The 21,803-nt window shown below is 44.9% G+C and overlaps 1 protein-coding gene across 1 annotated transcript; it reads left to right on the top strand.

Annotated features, from left to right (window-relative positions):
- Positions 1 to 611: 611 nt before the first annotated feature.
- On the top strand, positions 612 to 20,819 carry Hdhd5 (haloacid dehalogenase like hydrolase domain containing 5). The gene is made up of 8 exons (XM_005340585.5): positions 612 to 781; positions 10,776 to 10,979; positions 12,281 to 12,393; positions 13,966 to 14,059; positions 15,505 to 15,538; positions 17,213 to 17,387; positions 19,496 to 19,684; positions 19,866 to 20,819. Exons 1-8 carry the CDS (start codon positions 665 to 667, stop codon positions 20,197 to 20,199), a joined length of 1,260 nt encoding a protein of 419 aa, XP_005340642.4. The 5' UTR covers positions 612 to 664; the 3' UTR covers positions 20,200 to 20,819.
- The last annotated feature ends 984 nt before the right edge of the window (positions 20,820 to 21,803 follow it).

The following is a 21,803-nucleotide window of genomic DNA, read 5'->3' as shown; positions in this document are numbered from 1 at the left end:
ACAGCCCCAGCTCAAGGGGCAGTTCTTTTCCACCTTGTGTTCTACACGGATCTCAACCGTTCTACAAAGTATGAGCTGTGGGCGGTTATTCGGGTGTTAGCTTACTGCTTGCAGAAAGTAGAACTTAAAATATTTACTGAAAAAAAAATGAAAAATTTGGCATCGGACCTTCATTCTTTGATGGGCTGGGGTTCAGAGGACTTGCACCCTAAAAGGTCTGCATGCCCAACCCCACGTAGAAATCAAGGTTAAGTTCCCTCTTCCTAACGCTGTCCGCCCCGCCCTCCTGCGAACGTCACCCAGGTTTCAGGACGCGGGGACAGGCGCGTTCCAGAGACTCAGTAGTTACTCAGAGGCAGTACCGGTGTCTGCCCACCACGGCCGTGCCCACCGTGCCCCCGACTGACTGCAGGCCCCAAGTCTTTTGTCTACGAGGTGACAGGCTATTGCTCTTCTTCCCCTCTCAGCTGCCACAGGGTCAGTGAGGCGACCGCGGGGCGCGCCCTCCGGTGCTCCTGGGGCCAGCCTCGGTGCGCTCGGAGCTCGGACCTCGCGGACACCGGACTACAACTCCCGAGAGGCCTCGCGCCGGAGGCGGCGGCTGGGCTGCACTGCGGCGGCGGCGCGGGCGGCACCGGCAGCACGTGCACACGGCGGGCGGCCGATGGCTGCGCTCGGCGGGGTGGCGGCGCTCCGCGCGGCGCTCGGGCTCTGCGGACGGGTGGCGCGCGCGGCTTCGGGGCTCTCACCCCGGAGGGGTTATGCCCTAGGCCCCGCTGAGGTGAGAAGGCCCGGTTCTGTGCGCGGGGCGAGAGGCGGGAGGGCGGGCCCAGCGGCCACCCGGTGACCCTGGCCTCCTGGGAAAAGGCCTGGGTGAGACAGCTGTCTCCAGTGCACTTCCATCTTCCCGGAGGCCCGGGGCCCCGGCGCGCCCTGCCCCCTCCCTCACAGGCCATCTGCAACGCCTCTGGCCTCGAGGAGAAGTTACTGCAAGCAGAGATCTACCACAACAAGCCCCAGACCTTGGGATGGTGTCTTGGCCCCTTGATGCGCGCAGCTCCTCCCAGCCCCGGGTTTCCGGGCAGTTTCTAAAGTCTTACTTTCCTCTGTCTGGGAATGATTCCTGCTCTTCCTCTTTGATTTTCACCATGAGAACGTTTTGGGTGTGGTTTTAAAGCAGATTTGAAAGAGATCTGGGCAATTGCGGTGGATGCCCTTTTGAGTCACACCTATAGTGCGGGGTGCAGAAGTGATTGTCGGGTTGGTGCAGCTTTTTGCTTTGATCCCATTCCCTGTGGGCTTTGCTTGTAGGGAGCAACTGTTACGTGCGGAGTTCAGGGAAGGTGAGTGAGATCATAGCTGATGAGTGCGAGCAAGAGAACTGGGATAGGTAGAGTCCATGATTTGTTCCAGGTTCTCTAGAGGTATGTGCCTTTCTTAACAATTTGGAGGAAGGTGTGCTGCTGGTGATTGTGAGGAAGCCTGAGATTGGAGTTAAGTGTTTATGTACCTTTTCCAAGGTCAAAAGCTGGTAGACTATGCTAAGAAGTTTAAACTAGGTTTGTTAATTACATAATGCTCACCTGTTTTACTTTTTTTTTTTTTTTTGGTACGGGGGAATGAATCCAGGGGCCCTTTTACCACTGATCCACATTCCTAGCCCTTTTAAAAATTTTAAAAAGAATTCTGAGACAGGATCTCACTAAATTGCTTAGGGCCCTTCTGTGAGTTGCTGAGGCTGGTCTCAAACTTTGATCCTCCTGTCTCAGCCTCCTGGATCACTGGGATTATAGGCATGTGCCAACACTTTTGCCTTTTCTTTAGAGCAATATCATATGTCTTCTAAACCCACAGTTTCTGTATGTAATAAGATAATGTCCCACATTTACACAGTGTAGTCACAGTAATCCTTTTATTTTATCTTTTTTATTTTTTTTGGTACTGGGGATTGAGCCCAGGGGCATTTTACTGCTGAGGTACTTCCTCAGCCCTTTTTATTTTTTATATTAAGGCAGAATTTCACTAAATTGCCTAGGGCCTAGCTAAATTGTCCGAAGCTGGCCTCAAACTTATGATCTTCCTGCCTCAGCCTCCTGAATTGCTAGAATTATGAGTGAGGACCACTATGCCCAGCTGCTTTTTGTTTTAAAATCATTTAAAACACATAGGGCTTGGGATGTACTGAAGCACATTTGTCTAGTGTGGGCAAAGCCCTGGGTTTGATCTCCACAAAAAACAAAACAAAATCCCCCAAACACATAGTGCTTACTTTTTTTGCCAGGCATCATTCTAAGTACCTAACAATTATTAAATTCATATAATCTTTGTAACAACTCTGAAAGGTAAGCTATTGTTATTCCCATTTTACAGATGGAGGAACTGAGACACAGAGAGGTTAAGCAACTTGCCCAAGGGCACACAGCTGGTAAGTGGCAGTATCTGAAAAATCAGGTAGTCTGGTGCTAGAATCCAAGCTCTTAACAATGTTACCATTGTTATTTTACTTGGCCAAGGTCACAGAGCTAGAAGTGGCCAAGCTAAAAGTATGGAATGTGTTGATAAAAGGACTTTGTAAATCATAATGATAAAAATATAAGGAGATCTTCCCATAATTTATAGTTATTGTATTGGCTCTAGCATCTCTGCAGGTCCTGAGATATCTCCAAGTGACTTTGTTGGTAAAGTAAACAAAGGGATGTAGCATAGCATCGAGTTTATGAGTATTAGCTTTAGAATCAATTCTGCTGGGCAGTGTAGTGGTGCACACTTGTATCCCAGTGACCCTGGGAGATTGAGGCAGGAGGATCCTAAGTTCAAGGCCAGCCTCAGCCATTTGGTGAGATCCTGCCTTAAAAATAGATAAATAATTAAAAAGAGCTGGTGATGTAATTCATTGGTCAAGTACCCCCAGAATCAATCCCCATATTGGGGTTAGGGAGTGGGGAAGGAATCCTTCCTGCACTGTTTATTAACTATTTAGCTTAAGGCAAATTACTTGGTGTTCTAAGTATCATCAGGAGATGTCAGTAAGTGTCTATGTAATGGGAATAGTACTTACCATGCAGTGGTTTTTTTTTGTTTTTTTTTTTTTTTTTTTGAGAATAAATAAGATCTACAGGTAGTAGTTGCCTAGTGACTAGCATAATGACCTTCCAGTTGTGGAAGTAGTTGTAGTAGTAAGGATTGTTATTACCCTTGAACCATACCAAACCAATATAAGTAAGAAATAAAACCACAAAAGAGTATCTTATGGTCCTTTCATTTCAAATTAATGTTATGTGTCACACATCTTTTTTTTTTAATATTTTTTTAGTTGTTGAAGGAACCTTATTTTATTTGCTTATTTATATGAGGTGCTGGGAATCGAACACAGTGCCTCACATATACAAGGCAAGCGTTCTACTGCCGAGCTACAACTCCAGCTCCAGTATCCCACACCTTATCACCACAAAAATGAACTTCAGTTAGAGAATCTGGCCTAATACTTAAGACTAGTTTAAAAAAGATCAAGTGATACAGAAGAAAAATCAGAATACAGAGATAGGAGAGGATAGAAGAAAAAGTCTATCCCTTTCTCTTCTCTCTCTTTATTTTTTGGCAGTACTGGGGATTGAACCCAGGGGTGCTCTACCACTGAGCTACATCTCAACATCTCAACCCCAGCTCTCTCTTGTTTTTTTTTTTCATTCAGGATCTTGCTAATTTGCCAAGACTGACCTCAAGTTTGCAGTCTTTCTACTTCAGTTTCCTGAATGGCTGGGATTATAGGCCTGCCCCACTATGTCTGAGAGTCACTTACTCTTCCTCTGGAAGGGATAGGGTGATCAGGAAGAACCTAGTGGGAGAGGTCTGTCTTAGTTCTCTCTAGTCTTTTGTCCTTTGGGTCACTCAGCATGCAGTCAACCTTGCTTGGGTACCTTCTAGGGTAGAAGCACTATATCCATGGGTGGTGGAAGGGCAGGCCAAATCCTCTCTTTGTTCAGACCCATGTAATGATTCTCTTTGAGAAGGATAAGAAAAGTAGTGTAGTAGTAAGGATTTCCATTGTCTGAAAAGAACAATGGTTCCTTTTCCCAGAAAAAGAATGCACCTAGAGCTTTAAGGGGGTTTGGGGGTTTACCTTGAAATCTACTCACTGGCCCCAAGTTAGGATCCCATTCTGGTGAAATTTGTCAGATTCAGGGAGCCTGAGGGCTGTTGGATTCATGAATATATACCGAGTATAGAGAAGACCTGGAATGCATAGCTGGGGGATGGCAGGAGATAAGGGAAGTAGCATTTTCGGGACAAAGAGAAACCTCCTTGAACCCTTGCATATTCTGAGATGCTACCCTTGATCAGTGCACAGAGTCCTGATTTAGCTGCTACTTCATTTTGAAGTGGAATCCTGAATCCACACTTGTGAACTGGGTGGTCCTTGTCTCATTCTTGCTGAAGTTTTTTTTTTTTTTTTTTTAAATACTGGGGATTGATCTTAGGGACTCCCACATAGTAGGCTCTACTATCTGAGCTTCATCCCCAGCCCTGAAATTGGTTTTTATTCGTCTAGTCAGATTCTTCAGTGACTACCTATTAAGCACCCTATATACCCTAAGCACTTTTTGCTAGGTAATGCCATTTGGAGATAATGACACTCCCTTAAAGTGATGGTACACATAGTTGGGCATAGTAGCACATGTCTAAGAACCCAGCAACTCAGGAGTCTGAGGGAGGAGGATCATGAGTTCAAGGCCAGCTCTAGAAATGTAGCAAGACCCTGTCTCAAACTAAAAAAAAAAAAAAAAAAAAAAAAAAAAAAAATTTTAAAGGGCTGGGGTTGTAGCTCAGTGGTAAATAGCCCCTGGGTTTAGTCCCCCAGTACCCGTCCCACATCTGTCTTCCATCCCCCCAAAAAGTGATGGTACAGTGAATGAATAAAACTGCCATTGTTGTGTGTCTGGTTTGGTGTCTCCTGTAAGTCTCCTGGGCTGGAGCACAAATAAGATCGGTTTTTGAGACTTTGGGTACTGTTTAGGCATTTGTTGCATGGCACGAGGGGGCTTCATTTCTCTCTGACAGCTGTTTTCTGGTGTCACAGGTGCCATTAATTTGAGTCACTACCTCCTGTTTTTTAGTGTCCCTGCCTCCAGCTTGGTGTTGGAGCTGTCCTTGTCCAAGCCTGGGAGGAGCTAAAGGCGGCTCCCCCAGGGGTCACCCGCTCAGTGGGAGGGGGACAGGATCATTACTTTGCAGTTACTCTTTTTCCTATTTTTCTTTTTTTTTTAAAATATTTTTATTTTTTAGTTCTCGAGGGACACAACATCTTTGTTGGTATGTGGTGCTGAGGATCGAACCCGGGCCTCACGCATGCCAGGCGAGCGCGCTACCACTTGAGCCACATCCCCAGCCCCCTTCCTATTTTTCTTGACCCAGAAATGTGTCCTTAGACTTTCTTGACCTCAAATCCTCTTGATTTTCCTCTCACCCTGCCTGCTGCTTCTCAGTCTTTTGCTGGCAGCATTTACATGGTCTGTCTTTAAGTGACATTGTTCTTCCTAGTTCCCTGAGAGCAGAGGCTGTCCCCATTTGCATCTCCAGGACATTCTTTCCAGTGCTGATATTTTCACACCTGTCCCACAAGTCCAGAGTAGAAGTATCTTTTGTTTTCTTCCAACTTCCCTGTTTCTCCTTGATTTCAATGAGAGATCAGCATCAGCAGATTAGTATCCATTCTTCCAGATTCTTAACGTGCCCCCCAACCCCCCACCCCTGCCAAAAAAAAGGCATTGGGGTTCCTGCGGCTCCTCCCTGTGGTCCTGTATCTGAATGGCTAACAAGTGGCTGCTCCAAGTCCTATGCAGGATCTGCCTGTTCTTTCCATATAAAGCCGCCATCTGTCTTAGATTGCAGTTGATCCCGACTGGCCTCCACCCGCTGCATTCCCTCTAGTCCATTCAACCCGTTTTCTCTGCAACCAAAATTTTTCTACAACATAGGTCTGATGACGTCACTTTCCTGTTTTAGAGTTCTTAAATTGGCCTAGGAGACCTGTGATGGCCAATCCTTCCAGCTCCTATTGGTTAGGTACCCCTGGAGCAGGCTCTCCATTTTTTGGTACTGGGGATTGAACCCAGGGTACTTAACCACTGAGCCACATCCCCAGCCCATTTTTAATATTTTATTTAGCGATGGGGCCTTGCCAAGTGACTGAGGCTGGCTTTGAACCTGTGATCCTCCTGCCTCTGCCTCTTGAGCTGCTGGGTTTAAAGGCGTGCTCCATTGTGCTTGGCATGGTGCAGGCTCCTTTAACCTAACACATTCCCTCATCTCTCTTTTTTTTTTTTTTTGTACTAGTGATTGAACCCAGGAGTACTTAACCACTGAGCCACATCCCCACCCCTTTTTTGTATTTTACTTAGAGACAGGGTCTTACTGTATTGCTTAGGGCCTTGCTATATTGCTGAGGCTGGCTTTGAATTCATGATCCTCCTGCTTCAGCCTCCTGAGCCACTAGGATTACAGGCATGCACCACCATGCCTGGCTCCCCTCATCTATTTAGTTGTAGTTGGGTACAATATTTTATTTATTTATATCTGGTGCTGAGGATCGAACCCAGGGCCTCACACATGCTAGGCAAGCACCCTACAGCTGAGCCACAACCCCAGCCCCTCCCCTCATCTCTCTCTCTTTTTTTTTTTTAAAGAGAGAGTGAGAGAGGAGAGAGAGAGAGAGAGAGAGAGAGAGAGAGAATTTTTAATATTTATTTTTTAGTTCTCGGACACAACATCTTTGTTGGTATGTGGTGCTGAGGATCGAACCTGGGCCGCACGCATGCCAGGCGAGCGAGCTACCGCCTGAGCCACATTCCCAGCCCCTCTTTTTTTTTTTTAAAGTAATTTTATTTTATTTTTGAGAATTTTAATATTTACTTTTCGGCGGACACAACATCTTTGTATGTGGTGCTGAGGATCGAACCCGGGTGCACGCATGTCAGGCGCTTGAGCCACATCCCCAGCCCCCTCCCCTCATCTCTTAAAGAAACATTCAGGGTTGATTGTTCTGTGGTTCCTTGTCTCAGCATTTTATCCACTGAAATGTAGGTAGGGACCTTGTCTATGCTCCTCTCTTGCATATCTAGTCTGGTGTCCATGGGGCTTGGAGTTCAGGCTCTAGGAGAGTTTTGTTATGTGCATGCATTTATTTAACTCTCTCATTACCTACTTCAGTATTACCATCTAAGAAACTACCTGTGTTTAATTCTTATTTACTCAGAACTTAAAGCTTATTTGCATTTGCAAAATGCTGCAGTTTTTAAAAGATATTTATTTTTTAGTTATATATAGACACAATATCTTTATTTTATTTATTTTTTTATGTGGTGCTGAGGATCGAACCTGGTGCCTCACGCATGGTAGGCGAGTGCTCTACCTTTGATCCACGACCCCAGCTCCAAAATGCTACAGTTTTATTGGTTTGTTTTCTAGACTCATTTGTTCTGTCACTCCAGCTGGGAAATATGGGACTAGAAGACTAGATATCTGTGTTTTTAGTTGCTTTTCACAGACTGAGTCCTGGACACAGAGTAGATGCATGCAGTAAGAATGGCATGACCTAGCTGACACCAATAAAAGAAAAGTAGCAGATAGGTTAGACTTTTTTGACAATTGAAAACATCCATGTGTTAGTAGGCATTTTATAAAATAAGAAATGGAATGCATTTTCAAAAAAGAAAATATTCAACTTCATGAGTTCAGAAAATGCAGATGGAGATGAGGAACTTTTTGTTTTTATATTTAGAATAAAAAATGTCATCATTAAGTGATACACGTGAAAATCAATATTGTAAGGATGAATGTGTTGTCAGTGGCCATGTAAGTTGATACGTGTTTTTGGAGAACAGTTTGTCAGTAGGTGTTACATAATTACAGTGATTGTACTCTTCAATTTATTACTTGTGCTTATTACTAATGCTTTAAAGATTTACCCTAGCTAGGCGCAAAGCACACGCCTGTGATCCCAGCAACTCTGGAGGCTGAGGCAGGGGGATCATAGGTTCAAAGCTAGTTTCAGCAAGTAGTGAGACCATTAGCAACTTAGTGAAATCCTGTCTGTAAAATAAATGGAGCTGGGGTTAAGTGACCTTGGGTTCAATTCCTGGTACAAAAAAAAAAAAAAAAAAGAATGTACCCTAAAAAGGGCTTGGGTGTAGCTTAGTGGTAAAGTACTTGCCTGGTGTGAGCAAGGCCTTGGGTTCCATCCCCAGCACTGGGGGGGAAAAATGATTGGTGGGGGGTGGATATAATCTTAGTGGGTTATTCACTCAGATGTTATGTAGCTAGAAATGATATCTAGAAAGTAGAGTTAAGTGTACTGGTGTGGAAAGATAGCTAAGAGATACCAGCTTAAAAAAGGCAAGATGAGCAGGATATGGTAGCACACACCTGTAATGCCTTGCCAATTTATTGAGACCCTGTCTCAAAATAAAATGGAAAAAGGGGAGCTGGGCATGGTGGTGTACCCCTGGAATCTCAGTGGCTCAGGAGGGTGAGGCAGAGAAAAAAAGAAAGAAAAGTAAGGTGGAAAACAAAGTGCAGTGTGATTTCATTTGTGTCTAGGCATGCATGGGTATATGTAGCTAATATATAAAAGATGTATGTGCTATGTATCCATAGATGGTCTCTGAAAGATACACAAGAGAGGGAAGAGAACCAGGTAGAAGAAGGAGACAAGAAACTTCTACAGCATTTCTGTGTTGTCTGTATCCATTGAGTTGTTTCATTTGTTTAACTTTGTATGTGATAAAAAATTTCTGATAAAATAAAATTTTAAATGATGCTTATGAAGGCTGTTATAACTAGTAAAAATATTTATAATATATTAAGCAAAAAAGAACAAAATGCAAAATTACACGTATAATCGCATATAATTGCAATTTATGTCTCTAGCTATAGGACAAACAATAAGTAAGGGACAAGCTGGGCATGGTGATGCATGCCTATAATCCCAGCGACCCTCAGCAATGAGGAGGCGCTAAGCAACTCAGTGAGACCCTGTTTCTAAATAAAATACAAAATAGGGCTGGGGATGTGACTTAGTGGTTGAGTGCCTGAGGTCAATCCCTGGTACCAAAAAAAAAAAAAAAAAAAAAGGAAAGAAAGAAAGAAAAAGAAAAGGACAAAAAAAGACAGGGATATGGTGTTTTGTTTTGTTTTATTTTTAGTGATACTGGGATTTAACCAAGGGCTGCTTTACCACTGACCTATGCCCCCCAGACATTTTTTTTAAATTTTTATTTTATTTTGACACAGGGTCTTTTTTTTTTTTTTTTTTCCTAAAAGTTTATTTTGCCTCTGGATTTTTTTTTTTTAAGAGAGAGTGAGAGAGGAGAGGAGAGGAGAGAGAGAATTTTTTTTAATATTTGTTTCTTAGTTCTCGGTGGACACAACATCTTTGTTGGTATGTGGTACTGAGGATCGAACCCGGGTCGCACGCATGGCAGGCAAGCGCGCTACCGCTTGAGCCACATCCCCAGCCCTTGACACAGGGTCTTGCTGAGTTGCCAAGGCTGGCCCTGCACTTGAAATCTTGCCTCAGTTGCTCAGCCATTGCTCCCTGCAGAAATGTATGAATTGGTTACGTTATAGTGCTAGAATTATATTTGCTTTGAATTCCTCTATTTTCTAATTTAAAAGTTGTTTTATATTAATTATGCAGAATTTTTTTTTTTTCAATATTGGGGATAGAACCTAGGAAGACTCCACTGAGCTACATTCCCAGCCATTGTATTCTGTTATTTGTTTTACTTAGGTAGGTAAATATATTAGATCTTGGTGATTTAACCCAGGGGCAATTTACCACTGAGCTGCATCTCCAGCCCCCCCTTTTTTTTTATATTTATTTTTCAGTTTTCGGTGGACACAATATCTTTGTTTGTATGTGGTGCTGAGGATCGAACCCGGGCTGCACGCATGCCAGGCAAGCGTGCTACCGCTTGAGCCACAACCCCAGCCCTTTTTTTTTTTTTTTTTAAGATTTATTTTTTTAGTTGTAGTTGGGCACAATACCTTTATTTTATTTATCCATTTTCATGTGGCGCTGAGGATCGAACCCAGGGCCTTGCACATACTAAGCGAGCGCTCTACCGCTCTACCCAGCCTCTCCAGCCCTTTTAAAATTTTTTATTTTGAGACGATTTATTTTTATTTTATTTTGAGTTGATTAGGGCCTCCCTAAATTGCTGAGGTTGACCTTGAGCTTGGGATCCTGTGTCTCAGCCTCCTGAGCCACTGAAATTATAAGCATGTAACACTGCACCTAGCTCTTTTATTTTTTTATTTTGAAAGTAGTCTTGCTAAGTTATCCAAACTGGTCTTGAACTGAGATCCTCCTGCTTCAACCTCCAGTGCTGCTGGGATTACAAAAATCCCAGCAAAAAAAGTAATTTTTGCTGCAAAAAAGTAATTTTAATTAAATATTATGTGCTTAAAAAAAGCCACACACACAAAAAGGAATAATTGTTTGTTATAATTGATTTTAGCTAATCAGAAATCCCATGCCTGGCATAGGTCAGTTGTAGAGTGCTTGTTTAACATGCCCAAGGCTCTGGGTTTGAAATATAGTGCTAGGAGAAAAAAAATTTTTTTTTTTTTTTTTCCTTGTGATGTAGTTGTTCAAAGGCTCTGAGTGACTGACCTGGGATGACATTGAGCCTCTCTGTAAGGGTTGTTTCTTTTTCCTTCCTCCCCTTCTGCTTCTTGACTCCTGTGGTGGTAATTCTCCTTTCTTTTCTCTGCAGAGCCCACCCACTTTTGGGTTCCTGCTGGACATCGATGGAGTGCTGGTGCGGGGTCACAGAGTGATCCCTGCTGCTCTAGAAGCGTTTCGCAGGCTGGTGAACTCCCAGGGGCAGCTGCGGGTGCCTGTGGTTTTTGTCACGAATGCTGGGAACATCTTACAACATAGCAAAGCCCAGGAGCTGTCTGCCCTGCTGGGGTGCAAGGTAAAGCAGCAGCAGCCAAGGCGTGGAAGCCAAGGACCGTGTTCCTAATGGAACCCCACTCTGGCACTATCTCCCTTTCCCTGGGTTGGGGTACAGTGTCAATAAACCTAGTTTATGGTCATTTGGGTCAGTGGAAATCTTTCAATCCTATGGGAAAATAACTTGACGTTTATGCCTTGCCCCATGAGTAAAGACTCATTAGCTCCTTTACATACATACACACCACATACATGGTGAAAGAGCACCAAAATCTTACCTTTGTAGTTGGCAGTTTTAGTTTATCCTCTTTGTATTCAACTTTCCCCTCTTTGGTGCATCAGAGTTCTCTTACAGTTTTAGCTGCTAGAAGGCAAGGATCACATTTGTCTAAAACTCTACATGCCAGGAGGGAGTGCATAGTAACAGCCCTTGTTTTTCAGAAATAAGAGGTGGACTGCATGAGCACTTGCCTCCAAAAGTAGTCTGTCTTCACTCACTAGTGATTGCATGCTCCATCCTGTCATGGACACAATCTTGTGTGTTGAGGATGAATTTAGGGGCTGGGGTGTCGCTTCGTGATAGCTACTTGCCTAGCAAGTGTGAGGCCCTGGGTTCAAGTCCCAGCATTGAATAAAATATGGTGGCGGTGTGGTGGTGATGGTGAATTTAGTTTTTGGAAGGAATCCTTTGGAACCAAGGCACTAACAAAAGTGGCTGATTAGTTGGGTGATACTACTTGAGATTGAACACAGAGGTAAAGGAATAAAACTGGTTCCCTATTGTGGTTTTCAGAGAGGGTTTCAAAAGTGTTCTTAATAAAGACTGCAGTAAAAGTTAGAGTTAGTTTAAATATTAAAAACCCAAGTCTTGGGCTGGGGGCGTGACTCAGTGGTAGAATGCTTACCTAGAATGTACAGGACCCTGGGTTCAATCCTCCACACAAAGTCTTTTAGTAGAACCAAAAACAAAAAGTCAAAGTCTAGGGTAGATTTCTATGATAGTGACAAAGAGCATCTGAGCAAACTTGTGGTTTCCTAGAGTGGGATTGTGAAATCTAAAGGGTTGATAGGGAGTACAGCCCAACAGAATTGGTGAGTAGTCAGACCTCACATTTGATGACTTTTTTGTTGTATCTGGTATATCAGAAGCCAAATTAGGCTGTTTGGGTAAGGGTTAGAAGTGTCAGGTGCCAAACAGGGCTTTTCCACCTCTCATTTCCTGTACAATTTTTTCCTTCCCAGGTAAAAGAATCTGCTACCTATGTCTCCATTATTTTCCCTCAACTATATGTCTTCCTCTGCTCTCCTTTCCTGTCCCTACAGGTGGATCCAGACCAAGTTATTCTTTCTCACAGCCCCATGAAGCTCTTCTCCCAGTACCATGACAAGCGGATGCTAGTGTCTGGACAGGGACCTGTGATGGAGAATGCCCAAGCGTATCCTTTTGCTCTAATTGGAGAGGGGTATGCCTCCTTCAGCCAAGTGGGAACAATAGTGAGGAGTGCTAGGTTCAGGATGCCAGGGTACACAGGCAGTATGGTAGCCTCTCAGGGAGTGAGAACAAGTTCTATGTATGGTCAGTCTTCATACCTGGCAGTTCTTGAAAGGCAGTCTACATAATCAGAATCTTCTGCAAAGTTCAAACTACATAGTCCTGGGCCTTACGCCTGGATGAGGAGTCTTACTTCACTAGGTTGAAGGTCAGATTCAAGGAATTCTATTTATGTATTTACTTTTATCCTGGAGATTGAACCTAGGGCCTTGAGTATGTTAGGTAAATGCTATACCACTGAGTTACATCTCTAGCCCAGGAATATGTACTTTAAAAAACCAAATAGCTCTCTGGGTTATTCTATAACTAGGTTTGGGAAGCATGGCCTGGCTCTCTTCCTTGGGTACTCAGCCAGAATAGGATGTGGTTACTGTCCTCAAGAGCTGCTTCATTTATTCTAGGTCCTCTGGGTATCAAGCTGTGCTGTGTGCTCCAGAGGGAAAGGGGACCAAGGCAAAGAAATTGGGATTGTGACTTAATCAAAGGGTTTGTACTTGAGGCAAGAATAACACACCCATGAACAGCAAAGGAATATTTTAGATGGCATATGATGTGTTGGAAGTGTAGCTCAGTGGTGGAGCACTTGCCTAGCTTGTGTAAGGCCTTACCTTTGAGTTCCAGCATCACACACACACACACACACACACACACACGTTGGCGTATGACTGAAGACTGCAAAAAGTGGGATGGGTTTTAGGTGTCAGGCATCAAAGGGAAGGGACTGTCTTTGCAGCTGGAATGACAATGACTGTGGCTTCATGGAGCATTAGGGCTTTGCCCAGGGTTTTCTAGCTATAATAGGTAAGAGGTTAGAATGGAATGGGGTGAGGAAGAAGAGGGAATAGGAAGAGGGGACCTGGGGTAGGAAACCTTGGGAGCAAACTCAGGGCAGAGGGGGAGTTAATGCAGGCAGTATTGCTGATGGGATAACTTGATGAAGTTGTCATTTTGGGGAAATTGATTTCACGAGTCACTTGAAACCATGTCTAGTTAAGACTAAGTTGGAACTAAGAATGGGAAGATGGAAGCAAGACTTGAAGGAGATAATGCTGGAGCTGACTTAGCTTATCTAAGACTATGCCTGGCTCCCCAGTCTCTGTGTCTCCTCTGAATGCAGCATTTCTGGCAGCACTGTTCCTGCAGTGCTGTTTGTGTGGGCTCTGAGTATGTGTAAGCTCCTTGAGGACAGAGATTTATTTGCCTTTCACCTGGGGTGTGACCTGGCACCTGGAATGTGCCCAGTGGCTGTTGAGCGATTGCTCTGGCATTGCTCACCTCCAACCACTTTGCCAGTATGCTCACAGCCTGCCTGCTGGCACCTGCAGGATTGATGATAAGAATGCCTGTGTGGTGTGATCAAGACTGGACCTGGGTTCCGCTCACTTTTGATCTGATGCATTCTGAAAAGGCTTCTTCTCTAGAACTGTCCAGCTTTGCTTTCCTGATCTCGCTCCAGACTGGGCTTCCAGAATGTTGTGACTGTGGATGAGCTGCGGATGGCCTTCCCAGTTCTGGACATGGTGGATCTTGAGCGGCGGCCGAAGACCACGGTAATAAGGAATACAGGTTGGGTCATTTCACCCTCTGTAACACTCCCAGAGTCTCAGTGTTCAGTTCTATCCTGTTCCCTGTGTTGGCTGCTCTCACCGACCTCACTGCCTTCCTGCTGAGAACTGCAGTTTGTTCCTGCTTCTGCACTATGGCCTCCTTGGAGGTAGCATCTGGCTTTCTTAAAGTTCCCTGGAGAGATGAGAGTGGCCCAGAGAAGCAGAAGGAGCCAAGCTCTGATCTTTCTGCATTGTTTGTAATTAGCTGGGATCCCCATTCCTAGCCTTAGCATCTCCTCCACCAATAGTTTCAGGCTTTCCCAGTGTTGCTTGGGAGAATCATTAACCTCTGTTAAATCACTCAACTGCTATTCCTTTATCCTAAAACATGGTGCAGAGTTGCCTTTGTGAGGAGCACATTGCTCTTGAAAGAAACACTGGCAATCCTGCTTATCCAGCCATGTGCCTTTGGGTTTGGCTCATATTCAAACACTAGCTTGATTTCTTTCTCTCTTCTTTTTACTTTCCACTCCTGCAGTGCTGAAGATTGAACCCAGAGCCATGTGCATGCTAGTCAAGTACTCTACTCCTGAACCCATAATTTCCTGTCTCTTGTGATCTAGGCTTCTCACTGATCCTCTCCAGTATGGCTGCCTGTCTCTTGAGGTGCCCCTTGATCCACTTTCTCATGTGAACTTTACGTATATCATATAATTTATGTCTGAAGTCACACCATTCTCAAAGTTAGATGAAATTCAGTTAAAAGCAGTTTTATTTATTTATTTATTTATTTATTTATAAGTCCTTCTTCCAGAGTTTTCTAACTGTAGACACTTCCTCCCCTTGGAGAGTTTTCTCCTTGAACCATGCCAATTCTGTGGAGAACCAGAATGTAGAGTGAGGACTGATCTCAGAGTAGCTTAGAGCCTGAGTCCCACAGAAGGGAAGTAACTCACTCCTGGTCACATAGCTCTTTGGTGGCAGAGCAATGGGTCTCTGGAAGGAATGGACTCCAAGAGCTTGGTAAAGTGAAAGATCCTGCCTCCCAAACTGACATCAAGACAGTGGTCTGCCCCGACCTGAAGGCTCCTTTTTCTCCATGGGCGGCCTTTGTCTTGAGTTACCTGGTCTGGTGTCTTGCCTGGCCTCCGTCTTGCTTCCTATCCTAGCTGGGGAAAGATGGCTGACCACCCCTCCTCCTCACTGACTTCATTTGTGGTACTCTTCAGCCTGTGCTGGGACCAACCTGGTCGTCATCTTTTCTCCTTTTTCTGCGAATCTTCTTCCTCAGTCCTGTGCCGCTTTTCCTTGGCTTGGGCTGGACTGTGGGAAGGCCTCTGCTCTGTGTGCAGTGTGTCATCCCTCTCACCCACCCCTGAAGACTGGTGTGTGATGCTCCAGGAGTGGCAAGTGACTGTTGGTTGATGGGCCTCTTTGTCTCTTGGCAGCCCCTTCTGAGGAATGACTTCCCGGCCATTGAAGGTAAAAGAGGTCCTCCTCCCAAGTGGGTGTGGGGTCTCTTCTTTCTCCTGTCAGGACCTCAGGCTATTTTACTGCGACTGCTTACTTTCAGCCTGCCTTAGTGACAGGAAGGCATTGGGCAACAGGGCACCCGGGTTCTGGTCCTGGATCTGCCATTCTGTACCCTTGAGACTTCTGTTAATTTTTCCTTCCTCATGCCACTCACTTTATGCTGAAAAATTGTAAGCGTAGGGAGTGTGAGAATGCAAAGGCACCCAGTGGCAATCTGTTTCTCAGTTCTTCTGTTGTATAGGAAAAATATTGGAACGTTCCCTTGGGAATCCTGAAATAAAAATCATAGAAAATTTAACTGTCATATACATATATTAAATATTAGTTAAGTTTATTATAAAGCCCTAAATGTAAGAGGGGAAAATAAAAGGAAAACATTTTAGTAACAAGACTGTAATGTATTTCAATATTAATATTATTATCCAAGAAGTAAAATGCTTGCACTAAACATAGAGTCACGTGAGTGTTCCTGCTACAGATGCAGACTGATGTAAGACTATTGATAGGTGTGAAATATATAGGTGTGTGTCATTGGGGCAGCATTGACATTGGTGATTTTCCAAAATAGAGAGTAGCTCTTGATAAAGTTGTATTTTTACACGATAATTATATTTTTGGAAATAGCAGTATTTATTAAAACAGTACGAAAATACTTTGTGATTATTTGTAAAATGGAATTGGCTCTTTTACCTGTGAACAAGTTGTTCACTTCCATGAATATCAGATGGGACATTTCGATGCTATTAGGACTCTACTCCTGAGCCCATGATTTATTAGGACATGAGACAATTTAATTGTGTAGGACTATCCTCATCTGCTAAGTATGTCATTGTGACAAAATATATGCTCCAATTTTATTTTGCTAAACCCAGGGCTTCACATATGCTAGGCAAGCACTCTACCACTGAGCCACATCCCTAGTACCCATATCCTTCAATGTCTAAAACACCTCCCTCGGGAAGGTACTGCCCCTTTGAGAATCACTGGTCTTGAAGCTCCTAGCAGCACATTTACAAAGTGCTTGTTTTGGCCTCTGCCGGGTTAGGTGTTGACTATATCTCATTTTTATCCTAATAACAGCACTATAGGTAGGTGTTGCTATTCTGTAACTGAGGAAACTAAGGCTTAGAGAAAGTAAGTAACTGCCTTAGTCCTATGGGCAAATTTGCAGAGTCAGGTTCGAGTTCAGGGCTCTGTTAGTCCAGTCCCCTGCTCTTGGCCGTTAGGTTGTTTTGCCTGCTGGGGCTCAGCTAGAAGGGAAAGCTGAGGGAAGGAAAGCTCCCTGCAGAGTGCACTTGGAGTACGGTGTACTTGAGACTTATTGCTTTTATAAAAACCTCTTCTGTAAAGTACCAGTGGACACCAGTTAGAGAATGTTAGAGTGCAGAGGCTCCTTTCTGGGTCCTGGGCTTTGTTCACCCAGGGTGAATGGGTAAGTAGCTTGGTCAGGTCTGGTTCAGAGGACTCTGCCCTCGCCCGTGTCTGTGCACTGTGGTGAAGAGCTTCGAGTGGGTGGCACCAGCTGGCCTCTGTAGCCTCCTGAAGGCCGTCTGCCTACCTACCCGTCACAAAGGGCAGATGGAGTACCCTACCCTCCTCACCCCTGTGCTTTTGCTCTTGAAGGGGTGCTCCTCCTTGGAGAGCCAATCCGCTGGGAGACAAGCCTGCAGCTGATCATGGATGTCCTCCTCAGCAATGGGAACCCTGGGACTGGACTGGCAACAGCCCCCTATCCCCATCTCCCTGTCTTGGCCAGCAACGTGGATCTTCTTTGGATGGCTGAAGCCAAGATGCCCAGGTGAGGACTGAGGGCCCCCAGTCTAGCTGCTGCCTGAGCAGTCCTGTGGACACTTTGCCACCCACTATTCTGATGCTCTGGGTGGTCAGAAGCCGCCCAGCCAGGCCCTGTAGTTGCTATAGTAACTTGGCCTTTGGAAGGACATTCAAGGATCACTTCACATGTTAAATATTAAACTAAAAGTGCAGATTACTGGGCATGATGGTGTCTTGAAATGATTCTGAACATATTCTCTAGCTCTCATAATCTTTTTTGCCCTATTTTTTTACTGGTGCATTATAGTTGTACCTAATGATGGGATTTGTTGTTACATTTTTGTATATGCACACAGTAGAACAATATAATCTGGTTTCCTTGTCTAGGGGACAAGAACCAATTTTTTGGGTATTATTAGTGCAGATTATTCCTTGCCTCTGCCCAGTAGCATTGGTTCTTTCACTTCTTTGTTTGCTTTTACCCTTGAGATGTAGGGGCAGGGAAGCCAGAGTTCTTCTGATGGTCACAGAGACCAGACAGCGGAGACAAAGTGGATAAGGTACATGGGTATTGAGGAAGCCCACACTCCCTGCTCAGCCGTGATGACCTTCATATGTGCTCTGTCCTTTCCTGAGGCTGACAGGTGGCCCTTTTTCTGATCCACAAAGTGCTTGAATGCAAAAACAGGTGATGCTGCTGTGCGCTGTTTGGCTGGCTCTTATCTGCAAGGCCAGTCTGCCATTCACTCCCAGTGATTGGTCAACAGGGGTGGTCAGAGCCCCTGACTGCCTGAATTCCACGACTCATATCCCCAAAGAGACAGGGATGCACGGTGTAATCTGTAACTTGAGGTTTGGCATTGTCTCTAAAGTGTTATTCCTAGGGTTTGGGTGTGCTGACACTAGTTTGAGCCAGGGGTTGGTTATGTAGTTGTGAACTCAGTAACAAGGGGCAAATTTCAGTTTATGAATCAAATTCAAGATTAATTTTTCATTCTAATTATCCAGAGTTGCAATAAAATTTTCACTCAATGGTTTACAAATTAAAAACAGAATTCCTTATATAAACAAATGTCACTGAAATGTAATTAATGTGTAACATGATATCAGTTAGGATTTTGTTTTGGATGAAAACCCAAAACATATCCTAAACAAGATAGAACTTTTTTTTTTTTTTCCCCTTCCTCACATGAAATAAGTCATGTAGTTCAGGACCTGCATCTTGTCAGTGACCTTCTGTCTCCCTGCTGTGCGGTCCTAAGTCCTTCACTATATATCCAAAGTGGCTGCCCAAATACCAGCCATCATATTAGCATTCCCAGCGGCAGGGAGGAGTAGAGGAGGAAGAGAAGAACAACACCCTCTCTTCAATTTTAAGGATACTCAAGTTTAGCTTGGCACTTTAGTTTAAATGAGCTGTTTAATGCTAATTTAGCTTTATGGCTACATCTAGCTGTAAGGGAGGCAGGGGATTTACTTTTTATACCTAGTGGCAATACGCTCAGCTGAAAGTTGATACCAAGAGAAAAGGGTCTGCACAAATCTAAAGTACACTTTATCTAAAGCACACTTTATTTATTTTTGGGTACTGGGGATTGAACCCAGGGATGCTTAACCACTGAGCCACACCCCCAGCCCCCCTTTTTTTCAAATAATTTAAATTTTGAGACAAGGTCTCACTAAGTTGCTTAGAGCCTCGTTAACTTGCTTGCTGACAGTGTCCTTGAACTTGTGATCCTCCTGTCTCAGCCTCCCAAGTTGCTGGGATTAAAGGTGTGCACCACCACATCTGGCTAAAGCAGACTTTAAACTTAGGTTTCTGGAGTCAGACCATCTGGCTTGTAATTTTAGCTCTGCCACCATGAGCACCTTCGCTCTTGTTGGGCCTCAGTTTCCTCATGGGTAAAATGAGGATAATAGTATCTAGCCCAAAGGGTATTTTCGAGTGTTAAATGTGAGATGATGTCCCCAGTGCTAGAAGATTGCTCAATTAATGTTCGCTCCTGCTACAAATATTTTAACCTTTCTTTATCACCCTCAGGGCCCTGGAGTAAAAGGTTGGTATAGTGGGTACTGCATAGGGCCGGGCAGGTGGCCTGGAAGACTGAGCTGCTGAACCTTCTTCTTGGACAGGTTTGGCCATGGTACTTTTCTACTTTGCCTGGAAACCATCTACCAGAAAGTGACAGGCAAGGAACTGAGGTATGAGGGTCTGATGGGCAAGCCCAGCATCCTCACTTACCAGTATGCGGAAGACCTGATCAGGCAGCAGGCCGAGAGGCGGGGCTGGGCTGCCCCCATCCAGAAGCTCTATGCTGTAGGGTAAGCTCCACATGTCTGCCTCATCCCTTTCACAATTCTCCCTCCTCTTTTTCTCTGCTCTCGTCGCCCTTGTTTCCCTGTATCTGAGTCACACTTGTACCCGCAAAGTTGTTGTCCACCTTGAGACACTGAACTTGGGTTTTCTCCTCTTTTCCTTTTCCGGTTTGGCTGCCCCTGCCAGAGATAACCCTATGTCTGATGTCTACGGTGCCAACTTGTTCCACCAGTACCTACAGATGGAGAAGCGGGGCAGGGCCGAGGAACTAGTAGCTGGTGGCCTGTGGAAGCAGCGACCCTCAGCAACCCAGAGCTGCGCCTCCATCCTGGTGTGCACTGGAGTGTATAGTCCCCAGAACCCAGGGTCCACGGGGCCCGCCCACGGAGGAGCGGAGCCTCCATTCCACGGGCACCGGGACTTCAGCTTCAGTCCGGGGCTCATGGAGGCATCTCATGTGGTGAACGATGTGAACGAGGCTGTGCAGCTGGTTTTCCACCAGGAAGGCTGGACTTTGTAGTGACGGGTGTTCATCAGAGGCAAAGGGGAGGGAGGGAGGGAGCTTGGGCCACAGGGGAATCCTGTTCACTAGGTTCTGGGCGTCAAGTCATGGCCTGGTCCTCTTGCCACTTTACCTGCTGCCCCAGTGGGCTGGGATGTAACTGGTCAAGAACCATGGTATACTAGGGGTGCAGTCAGTGTGCATGAGCCCTGGGTTCCTTCTCAAGCACTACAAAAACAAAACAGTAACAATGAGAAGAAGACAGTGTCTTATTTTTCCTGCTGAGCAGTAGCCACAGAAATGTACCAGGGGAGCATTTCATGTAGAACCATGGAAGTTTCTGAGCCCAATTCCTGCGTGCCTCTCCTGGCAATCTGACCTCTGACTGCTCCTTTTACCTCTGTGCCTCACTTTCCTCCTTCTTTTAGTAGGGACTTCTGAAAAATGGGGAGGCAGCGTGGAGTAATGTGGAAGTTCCTGCAGAGCCTTCGCTCTCACTGGAGGAACCCCTGTGTTCCAGCGAGGTGTGTGACTAACACATTCTAGTTTTTACTGTTCTTTAGTTTATTGCCCAGAGACTTGGGGGCTTTTTTTTTTTTTTTTAATTAAAGTCATCCTAATAAATATTCATTATACCATCTCTTGTGACGCTCTGTCTGGAATGGGCTGAAGTCCTGTGGGGAATGGGGAGTGGGTGAGTGGCATACTCTAGTCTCTCTGAAGGCAGTGAGATCTGTGGCATTTCACTTCATCACTTCTCTTCTCTCATTTCCTCTGTTCTTCTTTCCTACCTCTGTTCTTCTTCCCACCCGCAAACCCACACCCAGCCTGGGCTGTGAAACCTGAGTCTGTCTAGGAAGGAGCTATGCCTGGCTTTGGCATATGGTTAGCACATTCCTTGGCATGGAAAAGAAGAGGGATCTTGTTCATGGTCTGTTCTAAAGAAGGGAATTTTCCTGTGGAGATTCCCCAGAGCATGGGTTTCTTCTTATAGTTCTTTATTTAGGAGTTCGCGACTCCCGTGACCGAAGCATCTGTCACATCCTCTGGTGCTGTAGTTTGGAAGCTGAATGTCCCTCAAAGTCCCATGTGTTTAAAGTCATGGTCTCCAGTATGGTACTTTTGGGAGGTGTTCAGCTCATGTGTTAGAGGCTTCGTCCCCAGTGCAGCCATGTTCAGACGTGGGACATTTGGGAAATGAGGACTTTGATCTCATCTGTTGGTTAATCCATTGATGGTTCATAATTTTTTTTTTTTTTTTTGAGTAGTGGGGATTGAACTCAGGGGTGCTCGACCACTGAGTCACAGGCCAGCCCTTTTTATTTTTTATTTTGAGACGAGGTCTCACTAAGTTGCTGACGGCCTCACTAAGTTCCTGAGGCTGGCCTCAAACTTGTGCTCTTCCTGCCTCAGCCTCCTGAACTGCTGGAATTACAGACATGCACCACCATGCCTGGACTAGAATTTAATGGACTATTAGAAAATGGTGGAAACTATAATAGGAGTTGGGACCTATTTGGAGGAAGTAACTGGGTGCCCGCCTGAGGGTATATCCTGTCCCTGGCTCCTGCATCTCTCTGTCTCTTACTTTGTTTCCCAGATGCCATGCAACTCTGTTCCAG

The sequence above is a fragment of the Ictidomys tridecemlineatus genome, chromosome 6, assembly GCF_052094955.1.
Source record: "Ictidomys tridecemlineatus isolate mIctTri1 chromosome 6, mIctTri1.hap1, whole genome shotgun sequence".
In the NCBI taxonomy this organism is placed as follows: Eukaryota; Metazoa; Chordata; class Mammalia; order Rodentia; family Sciuridae; genus Ictidomys; species Ictidomys tridecemlineatus.
This window is presented reverse-complemented; position numbering and strand designations above follow the sequence as displayed.